Here is a 23774-nt window from a genome sequence, read left to right as displayed (position 1 = left end):
TGCAACGTTTACACTATTGGTATGTGTTAGAATACGACCTTCTATACACACAGGATAAAAACATACCGTATAAGCCGAGGGGGGGGGGGCTTTTTCAGCACAAAAACTGTGCTGAAAAATTCGGCTTATATTCGAGTATATACGGTATTAAGCTTTATTAAAAATACTGTGGAGTCTTTATTTTTTTCACAACTATTTTTGGCTTCCCACCACATGGTCATGGGATACTGATGGGGTGGCATGGCAGCCATACCTAACAATGGCCTCCACGTCTGCCATCTTAACACCAGAAGGAGGGCTAGACTGGTAGGCATAATGTACTGCATTATAGAAGTTCTGTAGTATATGTGTGATCAAGCTCATAGGACAGGGGTAGGTTACCTTTTTTGTTCAGCGTGCCAATTTAAATTTAAAAAAAAAAAAAATCAAAGATGAGGTCCTTGGAGTGCTGGGCAACAATTGTAAGGCTGACGACCCCTATACTATAGTCATATACCGCAAACCATAAAACAGAAGTGCTGCCACCAGATGCTTTAGGGCACATGCATTTACTGCTATTACCTGGAACTGGAGAACTGGAAATTTTACTTTGATGTAAAACTGTGTTCACATGGTGCACAAAAAAAATTGCTTGCATTTTATGATGCAAAATCAAACCATTATACAGAATAATGTCCTATATAGCCTGTAATAGAAATCACTGTTTAGTGCAATGCATTGGCATTGTATTAATGATCAGACCCCCTGGGGTTCAAGATCCCTAGGGGGGTCTAATAAATGCATAAAATTAAATAAAAAAAAAAAAAAGTTCAAGTCACCCCCCCCCCCCCTTTTCCTAGAACACATTTAAAAGTACTTAAATATGGTGAAACTCATACACTAAGTATCCCTGTCTGAAACGTCTGCTCTACGAATCTATAAAAAAAAATAAAATAAAAAATTCTGTACGGTAAACGCTGTAGCAGGGAAAAAAAATCAAAAAAGTCAAACCGCCTTTTTTTTTCACTGTTTTGCCTCTGATAAAAAATTTTTTAATAAAAAATGATCAAAGCAATAGAAATTCCCCAAAATGGTATAGCTAAAAAGTACACCCAGCCCCTCAAAAAAAGACGCCCTATACATCCTTGTACACAGAAGTATAAAGTTATGGGTGACAGAATATGGTGACTTTAAAAAAAAAAAAAAAAAAAAAAAAAAAAATTGTTACAATATTTGGATTTTAAAATGTAAATAAAACCATGTATGCCCCCCCTCCCCCGCCCAACCAGCCCGCTACGTAGATACTGGTTCATTTCATTCACTTTCCTATACAGAATTCTTTACATTTCCGCTATTACCGCAGCCAATGATCGTATTCTACGCATATGTAATATCTCATTTTGCTTACGACGTATGACAATAATAAATACAACTCTTATTGGTTTCAGTGAAACATAAACGCCCGTAAATAACTATTTAATCATCGTATATAACTGAATTGGCCGCAGGTCTAGGAAAACACAACCATGAATCCCACATACCTGAGTCTTGGCATATAGTCCGGAAAATAGTTATCATTTCATGTGCAAGATTGTCAGCATTGACCAGTTCATACTTTTATAGAGGGATTACAGATAATAGATCGCTGCTGCTCCGCTCATGGGATTTACTGCAGGACTATCCGAGGCTCAGACTAGTCAATGAGACGTTTACAGACCTGGGATCGGAGTAGGTAAGAAGCTATTGTGTCGTCACCTAGTTTTTATTGTCCCCAGCTCTCGCCTCTTGTCTGCATTTTTAGCTCACCCCCTATAGGGCCGAGCTGTGATCGGATGATAGGTGTTGATTATGGGAAAACTGCGGTAGACTGAAGTCAGAAATGGCGAACGCGCTAATGAATTTCTTGTGAACAAGAACACCTAAGGGCTGGTTCACACTGAGTTTTTTGCAGGCAGATTGATTTTATTTTATTTTTGTAGATTGTGAGCCCCATATAGGACTCTCAATGTTTTGGGGGTTTTTTTTGTTTTTTTTCCCCGATCAGCATGTCTTTTTGGAATATGGGATGGAAATCCATGCAAACACGGGGAGAACATACAAACTCCTTGCAGATGGTTTTTTTGCCCTTGGCAGAATTTGCACACCAGGGCTGCAAGGCTGCAGTGCCAACCACTGAGCCACCGTGTGGCCCCTTGCAGGCAGATTTTGAAGCGGAAACATTCACAACGGGGGTACACGTCCATTCTGAGAATCAAAGGGGTGTCAGGTATGTGGATAGGACATAACAAGTTTACTGGTATAACCTAGGGCTTGATGAGGAGTTATTTTTTAATTTTTTTTATTTATTTTTTTGCTTAGACTAAATCTCAGTTCACATCACCTTTTTACATCCATTTAGCACATCCATTTAAGAGATGCAAACAGATGCATACCGATGTCCATTAGTTTGCATAGAAAATAGGGTTTTGTGATTTCAGGTTCGATTTTAAAATCCAATTTCCGATCATTTTCCAGCCGATCACGATCGGGAAATTTGCTCGATCGCCGATCGGGATCCGATCTTTTCCAATCCTGATCGCTCAACCGTATTAATGATATATGATCTTGAGATAACCTCTGACCTTGATCTCACCGGAAAAGATCGGGATCGCTCATCCCTATTAGAAAACTCTATCCATTTCTGTCTACTATTGACCACAGTGAAGAAACTGATCATCGTAGTTTTAAGCGAGGGGAAATAACCTGCATGGAATATCTGAGATCATGGGCTGGATCTAAAATCAATTTCACGATTTTTTGCAAATGAATTGCATAAATTTGATTAATTGCACAGCCTTAGTATAATCCCTTTAAGAATGGAGCTGCGTCTCTTTGTGCAGGATGGGCGATGTGAGACGATTGCGGAATGGAAATTGCCCAATGTTTTTGATCTCTTCGCATTAATTGTTACATATTGAGTTCTGTGGTTTCTGAAAGAGGATTGAGGGACTGGCCTTTGTCTCGAGTCCTGTGCCTGAGACCAATTTCAGACATAAGACATTAAGTTGCTTCACAGACACTACATACATAGTGTTACACAGGCCGCGCACTTCATCTGGTAATAATATTTGGAAAGAGGGAGAAAGACATCTGGTCTTGAAGTAGTTAACAATCTGGCAGCTCCACTAACCAGAATCACATTTGTGTATAAGTTGTTGATGTTCTTTATATGGTTTCACACAGAGCTTCACATGGGCTCTCTGCTAGAGTCTGATTGTTTTAATCATTTAAAGGAAATGGCTATAGTGATTTATGGAAGAAACATAGTCTGTGTAATGCGGGATCTCTGAGGGAGCCTTCACACGGAGTTACGCTGCACTCATTCTGATCGTAAAAACACGTTCAGAATGAGCGCGAAAAAAGCAGCTCCCATTGACTTGAATGGGAGCTGGCATACGTGCGCTCCCCATTGAAATCAATGGGAGGCTTTTTTCCCTATTGCTTTCAATGTATTACGCGCGTAATCTGAGTCTACATATGCCGGCTCCCATTCAAGTCAATGGGAGCTGCTTTTTACGCGCTCATTCTGAATGTGTTTTTACAATCAGAATGAGCGCAGCGTAACTCCGTGTGAAGGCTCCCTGTTCGGTGGATATTGTCAATGGATTCCTATTCATCGTAATCTATAGCATGTTTATCAGCTTGAGCCTAAAACCACATATTGTGGAAAAGCTGAGTTTTTTTTTTTTTATTTTTTTTTTAGCAATTTATGTATGGGATTAGCCAGAATTCTATCCACTTTGCAAATAATGTAATACGTGCCCTCTAGCAACACATGATGTAAAAATATAACTTTTATTCCTAATCCATTAAAAATGCAAGGCGCCAAACTTTGTGTCGTAGTGCTTATGTAATACAAGTCACTACACAGTCTAAAATATGAATACAAGTTGAGTAGTTTCCTAAGCAATGGGAATTCCTGTACACATCTGAGTACAAAGCTCAGGTTCATTCCTAGTGCACATGCCCAAAAGCTATTCATACAACTGATAATTAAAACACTAAGGTCTCTAAGTCAGCGCCAACTCCCTCTTGTTTTGGTGTACTCTTAATACTGAACACCTCACTCGTGTATTGGGAAAGGGTATTAGCGATACATTGATGCATCTTGTCCATAAGCATAAGAGATGTGTCTTTAGGGTGCGCTTAAAGCTGTAGAAGTTGAGAATTAATGTCCAAGGTAGAAAATTCCAGAGAAGTGGTGCAACTGGAGAGAAGACTTGGAGATGGGAGTAGGAGATCGTGGTTACAGAGAATATTAGTCTTGGGTCGTTGGACAGAAACAAGCCACCATCAGTATTGCACCTAGGCGTCCACTCAATAATCCTATATTGTAACAGCAAGTATAGACTACGCCTAAAACTTTAATTTTTAATAATAAATAGATGAAATGCAGTATACACCAGTGACTTAATATGCATGATATAAATGCAGTACACCTAATATGTTTAGGACCAGTATATCCGAAACTGGCAACTATGACTATTTCACCCCAAATGGTATTATTATCGGAATAGATCAAAATGTTCGGAGTAAAGAGAGATATAAAGAACCCATCAAGAGAGGAATAGTCTTTCCAAAACAGTTTAGTGGTTGGACAAGGTGAGGAGTAATCTTGGTAGTAAGCATTACTTCACTCTACGATCAACCTAAGTTTCTCAGTAACTCCTGCCCTGACAAGGGTGGCCCCAAAAATGGTGAATGGTCATTGGTCAAACAGAGAAGATGGGTTGGTATATGGAGGTGCAGTGACATGCAGAGCTTTGAGGTTGAGGGTGATACACTTATATTTTATTCTACACTGAATAAGCAACAAGTGCATTGACTGGCCAAGACGCGAGGCATTGGCTTAGTGTTTAGACTGGTAGATGGGCCTGGCTGCTGCTTTCAAATAGGTTGTAGAAGGGAGACTTTAATGAAGGGAAGACCAATTAGTAGAAAGTTACAATGGTCAAGTTGAGATGGAATCAGGACGACGACAAGGGGGTTTTAATGTTTCCACGGTAAAGAGGTGCCGCTGACAAGCATGATAGTGGTTGGATATAAGGGGCGATAGGAAAGGTCTGAACATCACTGGCGTTGTTGCCTTGGTGTAAGACCACAAAGCCCTTGAGCCACAGCCAGTCACCTTAAAGCCACATGATGTTATCTAAGGCTGGTGAAGAGAGAGGAAAGGAGATGCTCTACTGGTGCACAAAGATTTCTACATTGCATTATGAGACTCGATGAGATCGAAGGAGTATCTTTTGAGGTGTATGTCCACCTTTAAACATTAGATCTTATTCTATGGATAGATTTCGGACCTTCAAATTTATATTAGAGTACTATGAACTATGGTGTCTTTCCAATATTAACTTATCTACTCTCAAGATGGGTGATAAGCACCTTATTGGTAGGGGTCTGACCACCAATCATGAGACCGGGGCTTCATGTCACTCTGGGTGGAGCATTGGTTCGTTTAATGTAACAACTAAAGTTTTAATAGACAAGTATTATGTTTTTTAATTAAGTTTTATGTTACATTTTTTTAACTCTTTGAACACTTGCTAAAATTAACTAGATTACCCAATGTATCCAATAGAAATGCTTTCATATTGAAGCAAGATAAAGACTTGGCTTGTGTCTCCTATCCACACGGCTCAGAATCTAGCATATAGCAGTTCAGGCATTTAAAAAATGTAAAATGGCCTTTTTGGATGCAGAAAATAAGTAAAGAACGCCAAAACCTGCAGCGCCCTGCAAGAACATCTAATAATATTTCTGGGTCGGAAAATTCTGCTGGAAAAAATGTTAAACTTAATAATAGACCGATGCTTGTATGTTAGTCGTTATATTATTATATTGATATTACATTATGATATTCCATTATTTCTCAGGATTAGACTAGTTGATAAGAAACAGGTTTGTGCCTGTGAAATTGACATGGAGGGTTTGAAATTTTTGCAATGGTCATTTTATCTTCTAAGGCTCCGTGCTATATGGGAATTAAGGATTTTTGCACTGCACCAGTCTTCTTTTTTAATAGGATATTACCTTTTACACAACTTTTGACACAAAACTGCACATAAGTCATATCGGAAAAATTTAAAATGGTTAAGGTTCATGTACATGGGCAAGTAAGTTACCCGTAACAAGCTATCAATAGAGACGAGCAAATGGTATTCGATGGAATACCTCGCTCCCATAGGAATGCGTGTAAGCGGCCGAACACCAAGGGGTTAAGCGCATTGACTATTCACTGTGCTTAACCCCTTGGTGTTCGGCCGCTTACACGCTTTCCTATGGGAGCGAGGTATTCCATCGAATGCTATTCGCTCGTCTCTAGCTATCCACAGTGTTCCTTTTTGGATCTTTCGGCAGTTACATTACTATTAGCAGCACACCCCTGTTTATATTACGGAGCGCGCTGCAGACATTCAGGAAATGAGCTCGTAAGAGATATGATGAGCAACAAGCATCTGTTTTCTTTTGTCATTAAATCGCTGGGCAACTTTACAGTGGGCTGTGGTTAGGAAAAAATTGTTTATATGAAAGAATTTTGATAATGGAATCAAATGATAAGAATATTTGACCAGTAATCATGTCAACCTATTGTGAGGTTCACTGACCTGTACTAAAAAAAAAAAAAAAAAAAAAAAAAAAAAAAAAAAAAATTTCATGATTCAATAGATTTAAAGAGTCTAACACCTCCTACAAGCAGAGTCAACAACATAGTTTTGTATTGTATGATAAAAAAAACCAACAACTTTAAAGTCTTATAAGATAATCCTTTAATAGTCCCACCATGGGGAAATTCAGTGTGTTACAGCAGCATTGATAATACAGTAATATATTACAAGAAAGAATACAGGCTCAGCACAGAAGATAAAAAAGATAGTAGAAATCATGACAAAAGGAAAAAAAAAACTTCAGGATCATTTAGTTCTCTCTGCGGAGTGATCTTCGCTTAGCCTGATGTTGATTATACAGCCTGACTGTGGTTGGGAGGAAGGATCTCCGATAGCTCCTTCTCACACTTGGGGTGAAGCAGTCGGTCACTGACAGTACTGCACAATGCTATCATGGTTTCATACATGGGATGGGAGTTGTTCTCCAGCATGGGGCTCACCATGGACAGTATCCTTCTGTCACCCACCACCTGTACTGGGTCCATGGGGCTCCCCAGGACAGAGCTGGCCCTACTAACCTGTCTATTTCTGTTCCTGGTTTGTATGCTACTCCCCCAGTAGCCCGCTCTGAAGAAGATGGCTGATGCTACCACAGAGTTGAAAAGTCCCTAAGAAGTGCCCCCCATACTCCAAAAGGCCCTCAGCCTCCTGAGCAGGTAGAGCCTGCTGTGACCCTTTCTGTGCAACACCTCCAGGTGATCAGCCCAGTCCAGCTTATTATTGGGGAGCACACTCAGGTACTTATAGGTATTAACTATATCATTGTCCATCCTCTGGGTAGCCACTGGATTCGGAGCACATCTCTGCTTATTAAAGTCCACCATCATCTCCTTGGTCTTCCCAGCATTAATCCAGAGGTGGTTCCGCTGGCACCATTCCACAAAATCCTGGTTTAAGTCTCTGTATGCCCTGCCTTCTCCCTGTTATGCAAATTAAGCAGTTTGGTGCACTGGGGAAGGGCCTGTAGCTCCCTTGTGCATTGCTCTTGTCACTTTGACCCCTAACATCCCCTGACTGTGCCACCCTGTGCAGTGGGAGTTTCTTCATCATAACCCATCCTACTTGGGCAACAAGAGCATTGCTTCCAGTACACCTGTAGTCTGTGATGTATACTTTCACATGACTGTCTGCAGGCCACTGGGAGTGATTGAACAGCACGGCCAGTGCATGGGCAGCACACAGAGGTCATTGGCACGCCTGCTATACTGGACAGTCATAGGACCTGTCCAGAGTTTTGTGGCCCAGGCTGTCGGGCCACACACTGATCCGTGCAATACATGGTCATGTGTGTGGGCTCATGAATGAGTCAGTGTGCTGTCCAGAAAAACCTAGCCCACGGTAGCCCAATGGACCTAAATGTAAGATATATTTATTTTTTTAAGGTATGCAAATTCCATATGGATAAAACATCAAATAAAAAACAGCAGAATGGTTATAGAACTTCATAACCTTGTATATTATAGTGGCAAAAATCTGAGTTCCTATTTCAGAGAAACAGATACTCTTAGACTTTCCCTCGTTTATTTCTAATTTGTAAAATCTATTCCCATGAATGCTGTTTCATGTCACATTATGCCTCCTACTTCTCTGACGAAATTTAATATTTTTTTTTAGTCTTCTCCATTACAGCTGGAGAAAATCTACAAGCCAGGTATCCAAAGTGTTAATATTTTTTTTTTTTTTTCCGTATTGAATAGAAAACTTAAACTGGCTCCAGAAGTCTTCAGTATTTTGTGCACCAGGTTTCCATCAGCCACAGTCTGCAAAAAATAAAAGTAAAACTTTTATATTAAGTGCGACATAAGTAATCCTCTGACTTTTCTTTTATAGTATTAGTTGTTTGGTTAATAGAAAATAGTCCTTAGGGGTTGGTAGTAGCATCAGAAGACATTCCCTATGTACAGAGCAGTTGGGCTCGTGTGGATCAGTATTGGGACAACCGATTTGTTCTATACAGTCACTGTCTACCAATAAGTATGTGGACCCCTGCGGTAGAATAGAAAAACATTTCTTCCTATCCAATAGTTGGTAGACCCCAGCAGACTCTTCCTTATAGATGGTATTGAGTGACACAATACTCCCGGATGCCTGGTGAGACTCCTGGTGTATGGGAGCCATCGATTGGGTGCGGTTTCTCTGGCCAGCACTTGTCGGTCTCTATCTCCCAGTTTCGGGGGTCTGCCGACTCCGGGCACATTCTGACTATCACCGTTCACCTTCCACTTCGTAATCACATAGGTCACTGTCGATTTTGGGTAATTCAGTTGGCTTGCTACGTCCCTTAAGGTTCAACCATTTCTGTACCCCACAATTACCCCTTTCTCGAAATCTGACAACTCTGCACTTCATGGCATCTTGCATGCGACTAATGCCAATGCTGTTTCCGATTTAATGGCGGAAGGCGTGACGTACATCACTATGGCAGATATCTTCATTTGCATGGGTGTCCAAATACTTATTGGTAGACGGTGTATAACATAGAATGTAATGCATAGTATAAGTAATATGTGTCTCTTTCTAACCTTTGGGTTCCCCACAAATAAGAATGAGGGTCCAACGTCCACAGTTCAAATTGAGTGGTACTTGAGCATACACATTGAGGTACTTGAGCAAACGCACTGCCACTCTGTTCACTAATGCGGTGCGGCTGAAAAGAACCCAAGTATAACACTTGGCTATCTTTAACAGTCCCATGTAGAGAACTGGAGCAGCAATGGGCATCCTTGACCACCCTATCTGAAGTATAAATAGTTAGAAACCCCATTTAAAGGAGAACTTTCATCACCTCCACCAACTCCAACCCTCTGCATTATTTAATAGACACTGCTTCACAGATTCTGTTGCTGTTGGAATTTTTTTCTTGAACCCCCCCCACCACCACCACCACCATTGCAATGCAGTCAGTACAGTTAATTTTGAGTGGGACAGAGAATGCAGAGTTGGAGTCGGTGGATTTGGTGAAATGTTAAATTCCACAATTTAACACTGAAATTCGGTACAACTTGATGAATCTATGTCTAATTTATAAAACGGTCAGCCATTCCAATGAAGTGCCAGGCCCAGAAGGATCCAAGAAACTGTAGCACAGACACATAAGTACCAGCCACAGGGATTAGTTTGCATGGGGTTCAGTCTGTTTGTCTATAGAGTTGTTTGTAACATCTGGTTCCCTTCACCAAAAGTAGTTTGACTCGTGTGGTTATCATTGTCTCACAGTATGAAGCTTTAGAAGTCTACTTGTACTTTGTATGTTATGACCTTAGATCTTATATAAGGTGCCACATCACAATAAAGGTCACAAAAATAGTAATTCTGCTTTGTAGCCATAAATAGTCACTATGTATCGGGTCTCTCTATAGTTACAGTATCTGCTTTAAAGGGGTTTTCCCCGAACATACCCAAAAATAAAGTGAAACTTTTTTTCAAATATAAATAATTACGAGACTATTACACCTAAAATCCAAACAAATAGCAAATTATTCCTTATGACAGCTCAAGCCCGGTTCACATCTGCATTCAGGTTTCCATTCGGGGAGTCCACTTATACACCGTAATATAATAATGTACAGCAACATGGAATGAATATAATAATGTACAGCACCATGGAATTAATATAATAATGGACAGCACCATGGAATTAATATAATAATGTACAGCACCATGGAATTAATATAATAATGGACAGCACCATGGAATTAATATAATAATGTACAGCACCATGGAATTAATATAATAATGGACAGCACCATGGAATTAATATAATAATGGACAGCACCATGGAATTAATATAATAATGGACAGCACCATGGAATTAATATAATAATGGACAGCACCATGGAATTAATATAATAATGTACAGCACCATGGAATTAATATAATAATGGACAGCACCATGGAATTAATATAATAATGTACAGCACCATGGAATTAATATAATAATGTACAGCACCATGGAATTAATATAATAATGTACAGCACCATGGAATTAATATAATAATGGACAGCACCATGGAATTAATATAATAATGTACAGCACCATGGAATTAATGGTGTTATATAAATAATAATAAGTCAAGCTGAGCCTGATGGGGAGAAGTCAGAAAGACGCCCCATGGACATTTCACCATATGTCCTGTTCTTTTCAGACCTATGTAAGCAGGGAGTTTATCACAATTTTATTCTGTACAATACCAGAATCTTTACTGCCCAATTTTGTAGGGGTAAGGGGGGGAGGGGGGACGACACCGCTACTCTTCACTTTTTACTTTAGGGAATCCCAATCATCACAGCTCATGGTAGATGTTCAGATTCCCTACAGCGGAGCAGAGGCCATCTATTTTGTGACCATGCAGAGGAATGCCCCGGGGGTAATATTTTTAAAGGAATTCTCCAGGAAAAATAGGAAACTCAAAGGTAGATAGGTTCTTCATTTGGGAAGTATGTTCCTTGTTTCCTCTAGTGCCAGAACTGGCCAGGCTGGAAGTGCTGAGGGTCACATAGCCGTTGCAGCCTGTCACATGTGTGGTACCAGCGACATCACCCAACCACAATTGTGATCGCTGGGTTCATTGACTGGTCACATGAGCCTCAGTACTTCCAGCCTGGCCATTCCTAGCACTAGAGAGAACCACCACCCAAACAGAAGGTCAGGACTGGGTGAGTGGCCCTTTTTTTTTTTTTTTGTTACATTTTATATCACCCCTGAATATTACTGAAGAGTTATAAACCCAGACACCACCGGACAGATGAGACACTGTCATGGTGCAGACAAATAAAGTTCTCACTGTTAATGGTCATTTGATTTGTGGGGGAATCTGCGAAACCATGCTATCATTAACAATAAGCAACCATTAAGATGTTAGAACATTTTGCTCAGTTTGTTAATGTATTGTGGTTCTTAGACACATGGTAAAAGAATAAGGATGTGGTAATCTTGCAAGTTTACTCCAGTTGAATAGATTTTGGGGGGGGGATTTGATTGAGTTATGTACATATTGTATTGTGTCTACTTGTATGTTCATTGTTGTGGTTGTGTCTGGTTTTAAGTATCACTGTGTCCACTCACTGTGTGTGTTAATGTCAAAATCTCAATGCAAATCCCAAGGTGCAGGTAACTAATAAGGTGTAAGATGTTAATTCAGTTGTAAACCGTCATTGTAAACTCATTTGCTGGTAAGTGCCAAGAGGCCAAATGGCTTTGTGTGGGAGGCAGGCGAGATATTCCAGCCAGATGGTTAGAGCCTGGATTCCTCCTTAGACTCTATGTATCTCATAATTCATGTTGTATAACCATCTGTGTACAGGAATATATTCAGGGAACTATTAACCTTTGAAACCATACCAAATTACTTATGGGGTGAAGGAATTTTGATTTATTCTTGTGAAAACATTTGTTTTTCTTTTGTGACTGTAAGCGCTCTACTTTTTGTACATGTTAAATGTTATAGGAACGATCTTGGGTCTGAGAAGTCCCCACAATCCCGAAGAGGGAAAATGAGGATTAACTTTGTTAGCTTATGTATGTCGGTGTTCTAGAGGATCACTGTGTGGTGTCAGGGCGCAGGTGGAATTGGTCTGGGTGTATCGGTGTCTTGTCTAGTGTAAGTGGCAGGTGGTGGCATCTATTTTTGTGGTCTGTCACTACACGCCTTTGTAACCTAGTGAGATAGTTGAATGTGGAGTTCCCCTTTTAGGCCAGGACCCCACAGGACGGAAACACTGTGGGAAAACGTGGCATTTTACAGTAAGGACAAAGTGGATGGGATTCTAGCAAATTCCGCACCCACTTTGCAATAAACCGCTCAGTGTCCGCGTCAAGACGCCCCTTCATTTGGGCCTTCTCCGGAGCAGAAAACCGGGACTGTCGGAAGCCACAACTGTCACAGCTAGCTGCGGCAGGCGCATTTTGGTCCGTAATCTGACGTGGTCAAAAGCCGGACCAAAATATGTGTGAACTATCCCTAAAAGGGAGTGTTTTTTTGCTACAGTGTTTCTGTCACCCGGCCTAAAAGTAGATTTTGGCATCCATGTAATTGTATAAGTAATCGCTGATGTTATGACTCAGCAGGGTGTATATATGAACTGAAGAATAAATGGGTAAAGGTTGACAAACAAATATAGTTCACTGGCAGAAAAAAAGTGGCTCAGACAAAAAGTTCATTCATCACGGCCAAAATTTCTTGTTTTTACTATTTCTCAATTTATTAAAGATTAACCTTTTATACCGAGCCGTAAGAGCCTAACAAGAAGGTACAAGAGAACCCTGACATTTGCTATTGACCTTTTAAGAAAACCTGTTATACACTTTAGAAGCTTCCTTCTTCTCTAGTGAATGATTCTCAAGTAAGAGCTATTCCTTGGAAAATAACAGATAAGCCTTATTTATCCCACCGCACAGATGTAGCTTGCTCTCTAGTACTAAAGTAAGTAATGCTCAGTTCATATCTGCATTGTTATTTCCATTGTTCTCATCCATTCTAGGAGAATGGATGCACCAGATCCATTGCATGATGGCCATGAACAGCACACGGCAGACTCCATTGACTATAATGTAGTCATATTAACTGTTACTTTGCTGGCTAGAATGGCAAAGCATGCTAATTTAAAGGGGCTCTATCATTGGGAAAAGTCATTTAACTAATCACATCCTTGCATAGGCTTTAGAAAGGCTATTCCACACCTACCTTTAGTATGTAGATTGCCTCAGTGGTTTCTGAACAAGTCCGTTTTTATTCATATGCTAATGAGTTCCCATCCAGCACAGGAAGTTTCCAGCAGCACTCATCTCTTTTATGTCCTATGTGTGTGTGCAAACAGGAAGCTGAGTCATCATCAGCAGACTCTGCTATATACACCAATAGCAAAGAGGGTGTACGATGCATCGTGCACCAGTCTAATTAGCATATGAATAAAATCAGCCTTAGGATGTGATTAGTTAAAAAATGACTTTTCCCAATGATAGAGCCCATTTAACATAATCTATAATGGAATGTCCTAAAGGATCATCCAACGAAGGTGTGAACCCAACCACAGAACCTTTTCCACCCTTAGGGTGCATTCACACTACGGAACGCCAGCGTGTATCACAGCCGTACACGCCGGCGTTACAGCAGGGCTGCCAGACACTTCCCATTCATTTCTATGGGAGCCGGCTTGCGAGCGCTCCCCATAGAAATGAATGGAAAAAAGCAGTCCATTCATTTCTATGGGGAGCGCTCGCAGGCCGGCTCCCATACAAATGAATGGGAAGTGTCCGGCAGCCCTGCTGTAACGCCGGCGTGTACGGCTGTGATACACGCTGGCGTTCCGTAGTGTGAATGCACACTTACTTTATACTCTTTGTCCATATTTTCCTTTTCCTACCGGTGTTATCTTTCTTTGTGTAAGGTACTGTTTTTGGTATTGTGTTTTTGAAACTCTTGTAGAATTTAATCTGCACTGTTAAACACCAATATGGAGACTTTATCATCTCTTCCCACTATAGCCATTTTTTTTGTTCCGTGGAGCTGTATAAGAGATCTCTTTTGTGGGTTAAGTTGTGCTTTTTATTTATTTATTTGTATCTCTTTTATCTATTTTTTTTTTTATTTTTTTTTTTTGTGGCACCTGCTCAGTTCTTTAGCTCTCGTCCATATGCTTGTTTATTCAACTACTTTCCGAATTACACGTCCTCAGCTTGACTTAGAGTACATGTGTCCTGAGTGAAAAAAGGGGAGAAAACAACTCAGACATTGCTCTGATGGCAATGTACTGTATATACTCACGTAAAAGCCGACCCGAATATAAGCCGAGGCCCCTAATTTTACCACAAAAAACTGGGAAAACTTATTGATTCGAGTATAAGCCTAGGGGGGGGGGGGGGGGAATGCAGCAGCTACTGGAAAACTTCAAAAAATTTAAAATGGTTCAGAGTTTTGGGTGCAGTAGTTGCTGGGTGCTGGGGAAGGGGAGGGGGGTGTTTTAGTTGTCTGTCTGCCCCTTCCCTGAGCTTGAGGACTGAGGTTTTTTTTTTCCCCAGTTGGAATTCAGCCTGGCTGAATATAGGGGATCTTCAGTGCTCCTATTTTTTTCTTTTTTTTTTTTTTTCTTTCCACCCCCCACTATTTTATGGGAGATTCTATACATTGATATTGTGGCTGGTCATAGACACCCCCCGCCCCCCTCCTTATTAAAAAAAAAAAAAAAACAACAAATATTATATATATATATATATATATATATATATATATATATATATATATATATATAATTTTTTTTTTTTTTTTTTTTTTTTCTGACTTGAGTATAAGCCAAGGGGGGCTGTCTGACGTTATTCTGATGTTTATCTAGTCCGAGTCCCAAACTATATTCGCACTAGCATTCAGGTTTCCATTCTTCGGGTTTCCGTTCTTCATAGACCATAATGGGGTCTGCCATGTTTCCAGACCATTTCTACCAATTTTATACTAAAATTGGCAGAGAGAACTTCTGCACTTTTCTTCTCTATGCTTATCTTAAGCGGAATGGGGGATGTTGTGCTCAAATCCATTACAAAAATAATACAATACTGACTAATAAAACCGTTATCAGTTAGGTTCGGTATTCCATCGGGGGAGTCCACTTGGGGACCCCCAAACGGAATACCAAACTCATTAAAAAGGGGTGAGCAATGAGAGCACACGGATCCCATAGACCAGGGGTCCTCAAACTTTTTAAACAGTGGGCCGGAGGCAGAGCAGGTTGCACAGACATCAGGAGCGGTGCCCTCCAATAGGTAAAGTGAAGTGCGCTCCATGGCCTGGCCCGAGCTCCCCAGGAGCTTCATTATAAATGAATGCCTGCCGGCGTTGTCGGCGGGGCCAGACAGAAGTGCTTGGCGGGCCGCAGTTTGAGGACCCCTGCCATAGACTGTAATGGGATCCGTGTGTTTTCCGCGTGGTGTCCGCACGAGTCGTGTGGAGGGGAAAGTAGTTTATGAAGTACATGCAGACAGTGCGGGAAAACACACGCACCCATTATAGTCTTTGCGGTCCGTGTGTTTTCATTGCTCACCACTTGTCAATGCATTCTGTATTCTGTTCAGTTGGACTCCTTGATCTGAATACCAAACGCAGATGTGAACCAGACCTTACATGCTAGAGATGAACCTACAGTTGACCATACACATCAGCCGTCTACCCCCGTCTCTATTGGGTTAGCCATGTGTGAGTCGAGCAAGAAACTCTGATCTATAGTGTATGGTCGGCTTTAGTTATGAGAAACGTGAAGAGCTCTTTACTTTGTTTAGAATCCTTTTACCGCAGACCAGTATGAAGATGCATTTATAGACAGATAGGTTCCGTTTCAGACGCATTTCTTAGTCGGATGGATTTTCACGTAAAAATGAAGCCCTGACGAGAGGCGTCTTTACCTTGTCAGGAGTCTCTTCGTTACCATGACAACAACAATCTGTCAATAGCCGTTATACAACAAAAAAGGAAAAGTCACATCGGAAATGGGTTACCATTGGTGATTGTGTAAAGGGCACGGCGCTATACGCTTGATTTGTAGTCCCAGATATGAAATATTTAAAAGGTCAGGTTTTTTTTTATCTAGAACTCGATGGCGTTCCCGCTGTAGTAACTTTAGTTCAGATTCTAAAGTGCGATCTGGATACATTTCTGCGCTGTATAAATATTGACCTGGCCGGCGTTAGTACAACCTTGAGTCCTAGGCCAAGCACTGGGGGAGCGATATCTCCGAGCTGGCAGGCCGCGTGAACTCGGATCACAGCGTCCAGTGTTTGGCAGAAGCCATAGGCTTGTGCTAGTTTATTTATGTGCGCTCAACCTGGCTACGTATGAAGCGTAAGCTGTCAATGACTCCTAATCAGAATAATTACCTGTTAGAATTTCACTCAAGTACTTTATTGGCACGGTTGCTTAGAGCTGTCTGTAAGCGACCGAAAAGCTGCCGTTCCTGATTCCGCCATGATCAGCACTTCAGAATTAACACCTTTCAATAAAGCTTTTTAAGCTTTGTGTAACTCCTGTAGTAGCTCAGGGAACGGGATGCCTTACCCAAAACTTTGTTCATGGAAGTTGAGTTTTTTTGGGGTTTTTTTTAGCCGATTTACTTTACCAACTAACCCTACCATGTCTCGTCTTGTCTCCAAGCCAAGTAGTTCTTCTCTTCGAGAGTAGCAATGAATTATAATGTCTTTATAATTGGACATACAAATATATTAATGCTTTGTTTTGTTACAGAGACTCAAAGCTCAGGGAACATTGTGGAGTAGGCGAGTTAGTGGCTGCCATACGGGCGCTCATCCCCAACACACACAAGCAGCGGCGTAACTAAAGTCTTGTTGTCCCCGGTGCAATCTTCCCCCTACCTCATCCCTATAGCAAATTCTTGATAGTGATGGTTATCCTGGTTTTCTTCGGTATGCAAATGAATTCTCTCGCAGCACTGGGGGCGGTCCTCAGCGCTCAAACAGCACTGGGGGCGTCCCCAGTGCTGCGAGAGAAATCTGGCTTCAATAGGCATGCGCAGTCGGCTCTGCCGTCGAGCCCGTCAGAGCCGACTGCACGTGCCCGCCTGGTGTAAGCGGCCATTTACTTGTGGCCGCTTAAGCTGGGTTAAGCGGCCACAAGAAATTGGTTGCGCGCATGTGCAGTCGGCTCTGCCCGAGACCCGATGGCAGAGCCAACTGTGCTTACGTAGAAGTTTGACCCCCAGCTGAGGACCGCCCACCGCGCTGCAAGAGAACTAATTTGCATATAGAAGAAAAGGATTTCTATCAAACGGAGTCGCGGAGAAGACATCTAAAGTTAGAAGAATAGCCTTTGTCAATGTGTTTGGTATTCCATTCGGTGGGGTCCCCATGTAGACTCCCCAAATGGAATACCAAACGCAGATGTGAACAAGGGGTAACCTGCTGCAAAGTACAGTAGCAGTGTAGTGAGTTAGATTTATAGAGCTCCCATCCACACTCTGCAAAATCAATGTGTCTTGTGCTGTGGGTTTTGAGCATGCAGCATTTCACTTATTGCTGTATTTTCAATCTTTGCAATGCAAAGGTTGAAAGTCGAGGTGAGCCGCTTGCAAATCGCAGCTGAAAGCTGAAGTGGAAAAACAATCGTCTTCATCTGTTGTTTTCCTGTGGGTGGCAACAGCGGATCCAACACATGAAGCCTTAGCCTTTAGGGGTTATTCCCATCTCAGCAAATAGCTGCCAAGATAAAAATAACTGCTCATAAATCCCAACCACTGGAGTGGGACTTCACGAAAACAGGCAAGCAGGGCTGCTCTACACGGTTCTCAGGACTCCATAGGGGTGAAGGGGAGCACATTCAGCTACACTGTTATAATGGTGGCACGCTGTGTCCGTAGCTCCCATGTACCTGTGTGGGAGTTGGGGAAACAGAGTAGAACAGCACTGCTTGTCTGATCACCGGACAGGAATCCCGAGCAGATATTTCCATCTTGGCAGTGACTTTGCTGTGATGGAAATAACCCTATAAACCTTAGATGGGCACTGAAACCATTTGACATCCCACACAACATACTCTGCCAGTAAGCATTTGGACACCCATGCAAATGAAGATATCTGCGGTCGTGATGTACGTCGCGCCTTCTGCCAATAAATAGGAAACAGCATTGGTATTCGTCGCAGGCAAGATGCCGTGAAGTGCAGAGTTGTCAGATTTCGAGAAAGGGGTAATTGTGGGGTAACACAGAAATGGTTGATCCTTAAGGGACATAGCAAGCGAACCAAATTACCCAAAATCAACAGTGGCCTATGTGATTATGAAAATGAAGGTGAACGGTGATTGTCGGAATGTGCCCCGAGTCGGCAGACCCCCGAAACTGGGAGATGGAGACCGACTAGTGCCGGCCAGAGAAACCGCACCAATTCTCTTTAATTGTTAATGGAATCACTCTTATAGTAGGAGAATCTTTCCCCCGACCCATTATATTCCTAATAACGTTCATTGCATTTCTCTTTTAGTCTCTGTTAAAATACACTTGGAACTATTTTTGTTTAGAACATCACCAACTTTATTTGTCATCTTGACCATTGTCATCATCCTGTCTCCTTTTTCACGTTTAGGAAAGCAGAAGTATCTTTGTGCTAGCCGGAACGACTGCACGATCGACAAATTCCGGAGGAAAAACTGCCCATCGTGTCGCTTGCGGAAATGTTATGAGGCCGGCATGACGTTAGGCGGTAAGTCTTGTGTGGAAATTCGTGCATGTTCAGTAATGGAGTAATGGACACCTTTTGGCACTCAGTTTCTTGCTGACCTCTGTCCGCCATTTATAGTTCAGCAATCCTTATCTGTCCTCACCTACTTAGACAGCGTGTCTGTGAATTGAGGAATGTTTCTTGTCCATATTACTGGTTGGATTAGCTGTCATTTTATTCATCCTTTCCCACCACCCATACTGTAGTATATGACTAAGATAGTATTATACAATGTATTTTTAATGGTTATTTTCTGGCTCCGGTTGACCTTTGGGTCTCACATAAGTTCTAATGATCACTTTTGCCTCTATACCATTACCAGCATTAGCCATGTCAGTAGACACTTGTATCACCAACAGCACAACTGGCAAGCTTAGAGAATCCATTACATCTGCGTTCCGGCGACCTTGTGATCAATGCGATAATGCACATTTTACATGTTTGATTTCAGTCACTAAAACTTTTATGCCTCGTTCACATCTGCATTTGGTAATCCGTTCGGGGAGTTCACATGGGGACACCCCCCCCCGAACGGACTACCTAACGCACTGGCAAGTGATGTGTGGTAAAAACACTTGGAGCCCATAGACTATAATGAGGGCAGTATGCTTTCCGCAAGGTGCCCGCATGAATCACGCGGAACTGAAAGCAGATCACAAAGTACTTTTCTGTCCGCATTTTCCATGCAGAGAGCACACGGACCCCGTTATAGTCTATGGGGTCCATGTGCTTTCACAGCACGCCGCTTGCCAATGAGTTTGGTATTCCGTTCGGGGGGTCCCCATGTCGACTCCCTGAACGGATTACCAAACACAGATGTGAACGAGGCATTAATAGGTATTCCGTCTATGCTATATGCTGCTATGTTATCCTATAACGTTTTACATCACTTGAACCTTGATCTGGGAAAAATGACATAGGGACGTTTACTAAAAAGACTTGTCGGCTCTCGTAACATGCCAGTTTTCACAAATAGCATTTTCCACTTCGTCAGCACTTTTTTTTTTCATATTTTATTTACGTCTTTTACATGTATAGCGCCAACATACATCGATGGTCACAATCTAAATTCCTTATCAGTATGGCCGTTTTGTATCGGTAAGGCACTCGTTTTCACAAATCCCAATATCCCCTTCAAATAAAACAAGGAGTGAATAGCCCAATTGAAATCAATGAGATCGCAATCAAAAAGGAACCCATTGAAGTCGATGGGAGGCGCTTTTTTTTTTTTTTTTTTGTCCAATGCTTTGTTTAAAAAAAAAAAAAAAAAAACACACCCAATTGATCCCATTATAGTCACTGAGGCCCATCGGGCACCCTTGGAGTATTTTATTTTAGTAGTTTGTGTGTCTGTTGTTCCAGTCCTCCAATGGATCAGAACAATGGATACAGTTGTGCAAATGTGAACATAGAATGAGGGAGAATTTGCTTGCAGAATTGTTGCAAAAATTTTTGCAATTGAAGACTAAGGCCTGGTTCACATCTGCGTTTGGTATTCCGCTTCAGGATCCCCCCCAATGGAATACCGAACGTATTGACAAGCGGTGAGCAATGAAAGCACACAGACCCCATAGACTATAATGGGGTCCGTGTGTTTTCCGCGCGGTGTCCGCACGAGTCATGCAGAGAGGAGGAAAGTAGTTCATGAAGTATTTTTCTCTTTGCATGATTTGTGTGGACACCGCACGGAAAATAATTGCTCACTGCTTGTCAATGCATTTGGTACTCTATTCGGGGGGGGCCCCCATGCAGACTCCCTGAACTGAATACCGAATGAAGGCCTAACAGAAATAGAAATCAATAGACCAAATATGAACCTAGGCTTAACTCTTTTCTTACCCCTTTAATACCTAGGCCTGAATCATCATGATTAGAGATGAGCGAACACTATTCGAAACAGCCGTTTCGAATAGCACACTCCCATAGAAATGAATGGAAGTGGCCGGTACGCAGACTTTGCCGGCAGCCGGCCGCTTAACCCCCTGCGTGTCGGCTACGACCATTCATTTCTATGGGAGCGTGCTATTCGAAACGGCTGTTTCGAATAGTGTTCGCTCATCACTAATCATGATACATTTATATGACAAGGATAGAATCTGTCTTTCACAACCTTACCGTTCCCTTTTTTTGGCTCACATTACACGCCATCCTAATTACGAAACAGATTAAAACCGTAGTCCAGTCCACCTCAAAATAACCAAGAGGAAGCAACTAAATTGCACCAATTCACCAAGATAAGAATCTGCAGAAAAGAAATGGAAAACTGTTACAAAATCCGGCTCATTTCACATTGTAATTAAAGAAAAGAACCCAACAGGTACAAAATAGTTTGGGGGGGGGGGGGGGGGGGTTTGGCAATAAGTTGCAAGCAAATAAGGGGTTAATTTAGTTTCTTCTCTTGGTCATTTATACAGCTACAAACCGGAGTCGGTAACAAACAAGCTACATTTCATTGCCCTGACAGCGCTGTTTCTGGGGTCAGTCTGACCTCTTTTGCTTGGCCAGTATCCTGCACTTTAATTTTACAGAAAAGCGATGCTTGTTTGAAGTTAACCAGTTATAGGACGGAGGCAGTGAAGACGCCGAAAACCCATTTATTGGGATAAAGAACCTTACTTAACTCAAGGTCAGATTCAATCACTCGGCAGCCGAATCTAATAACTCGCCTCTGTGTAAGCTTCATCATTGAGGGCCACCGGTTACATCAGACGATATCATTGTAGCCCAGTGGGCCAGAGTATGTATTATATATGCTGCATTTTCTCCAGGATTCGTGCCATCCGTGACTCTATAGCTTCCTTGTTAGCGTGCAGCCCATTATTCTACATTTTCTTTACGGCGCTCAGATTTTGTCTGCAATTTTCTAGAGCAGATGATCCTGACTTTCCCGTGCTTTCAGCAAGTCTTCAGAGCCTATGACTGGTTTCACGTTTTTCAGGTTTCAGCCTTATTTTAAAAGCAGAATTAGGTTTGTAGAAATATGTGCAGTCTTAGCAAAGGCTGCAGGTGGCAGGAAAAAAATCTAACGCAGAAATGCTGCGATATCAAAAACATTGCGTTGTTGTAAGTCGCAGCATGTCGATTATTTCTACAGAAATGCTGGCGGTTTCCTTAGGGTCTGTTCACACGGAGTTTTTTGGCAGCGGATTTTGACGGGGTGCATAGTACTGTGTGCAGGGGCCACTATGGAGCATAGTACTGTCTACAGGAGCCACTATGGGGCATAATACTGTTTGCAGGGGCCACTATGGGGCATAATACTGTTTCAGGGGCCACTATGGGGCATAATACTGTTTTCAGGGGCCACTATGGGGCATAATACTGAGTGCAGGGACCACTATGGGGCATAATACTTTGTGCAGGGGCCACTATGGGACATAATACTGTTTGCAGGAGCCACTATGGGGCATAATACTGTGTGCAGGGGCCACTATGGGGCATAATACTGTTTGCAGGGGCCACTATGGGGCATAATACTGTTTGCAGGGGCCACTATGGGGCATAATACTGTTTGCAGGGGCCACTATGGGGCATAATACTGTTTGCAGGGGCCACTATGGGGCATAATACTGTGTGCAGGAGCCACTATGGGGCATAGTACTGTCCACAGGAGCCACTATGGGGCATAATACTGTCTGCAGGGACCACTATGGGGCATAATACTGTTTCAGGGGCCACTATGGGGCATAATACTGTTTTCAGGGGCCACTATGGGGCATAATACTGTTTGCAGGAGCCACTATGGGGCATAATACTGTCTGCAGGGACCACTATGGGGCATAATACTGTTTCAGGGCCACTATGGGGCATAATACTGTTTGCAGGAGCCACTATGGGGGCATAATAGTGTGCAAAGGAATGTGGGGGGGGAGTCGTTTGGATGATGGGTTGGAAAGGGGTTTAGGTCGAGGGGTGGGCCATGTAAAATATTCTGCTTGGGGCCCCGCCACTCCTAGTTATGCCACTGTCCAAACGCACACCTGTGGATGGTTTTTACAACCCATTGAGATGAATCAGTTTTAAAACCAACCTCTTTTGAAACCAGCTTTTAAGGATTTTGAGACTTTTTCAAAAACTGATTTCACACGGAGAGCCAAACGCAGATGTGAACCCGGCCTTAACCAGAATTGTGTTGTGGCGAAAAATCTGGAGAATGGTACAAAATAAATTCTGCAGCATTGGAGGTAGCAAAAGCACTGTGGTCTTTATAAGTCAAATAGAAAAATGATTGTCCTCCCAAACTGAGAAAATAAGGAGAGAAGGAAACACGGGCAACCGAGAGCCGGATGGCTCCTGATCCCCACCAGTGCACGAAGGGCAGAACTAAAGTTATGTGACTACCAATAACTAACAAATTGGAAAAAATTCTGAGCTGTGGCCGCGCCATTTGGATCCTGCACTCTGTGCTTTGGTGGATATGCCTTTGAAGTTTTGCTTTGGAGAGATTTGCAAGCTGGAGCATCAACCAAGCACGGCAGAGGAGAGATTCTGTCACACACACTTCTCGCAGATCTTCCTGAGTATAGGTCAGTCTTGTAAAGCAGAGTCACATTCAGTTTATTCTCTTTTCTGCATGGAGCGCTTTCTGGGCTTTTCTGTGGAGATGATAGAAACTTCCAGAAGCACGGCCATCTATTTAGCACTCCATCACTAATGCCTTTATAGTGGGGAGGCCAGATGAGAAAACTGTGACTGGTGCAGCAGAATGATGCTAAGGGGCAACCTTAGGTCTGTGCTATTGCAGGCAGAGCAGCATGGCACCCTCTGCAGCAAACATAGGACCGTGCAGAGTCTGGGTGTCAAGGAGCTATACCATACAGAACACCCAGGAATGTTGCATTTGGGGGGCCAAAGGAAAAGGATTAAAATCCATGGTGGCT

General features: G+C 42.2%; 1 protein-coding gene across 2 annotated transcripts in view; it reads left to right on the top strand.

Annotated features, from left to right (window-relative positions):
* The window catches only part of AR (androgen receptor), a 221744-nt gene that overhangs the window by 121483 nt on the left and 76487 nt on the right, over positions 1-23774 (top strand). For both annotated transcript variants that reach the window (XR_012711808.1, XM_075258938.1), the window contains exon 3: positions 18760-18876. Coding sequence is in view for 1 of the 2 variants with exons in the window: in XM_075258938.1 (XP_075115039.1) it covers positions 18760-18876 (117 nt within the window). In the remaining variant the exon portion in view is untranslated. The remainder of the gene's footprint in view (positions 1-18759; positions 18877-23774) is intronic.

The sequence above is a fragment of the Leptodactylus fuscus genome, chromosome 11 (genome assembly GCF_031893055.1).
Source record: "Leptodactylus fuscus isolate aLepFus1 chromosome 11, aLepFus1.hap2, whole genome shotgun sequence".
In the NCBI taxonomy this organism is placed as follows: domain Eukaryota; kingdom Metazoa; phylum Chordata; class Amphibia; order Anura; family Leptodactylidae; genus Leptodactylus; species Leptodactylus fuscus.
The sequence above is the reverse complement of the archived record's forward strand: the minus strand, read 5'-3'. Positions and strand labels throughout refer to the sequence as shown.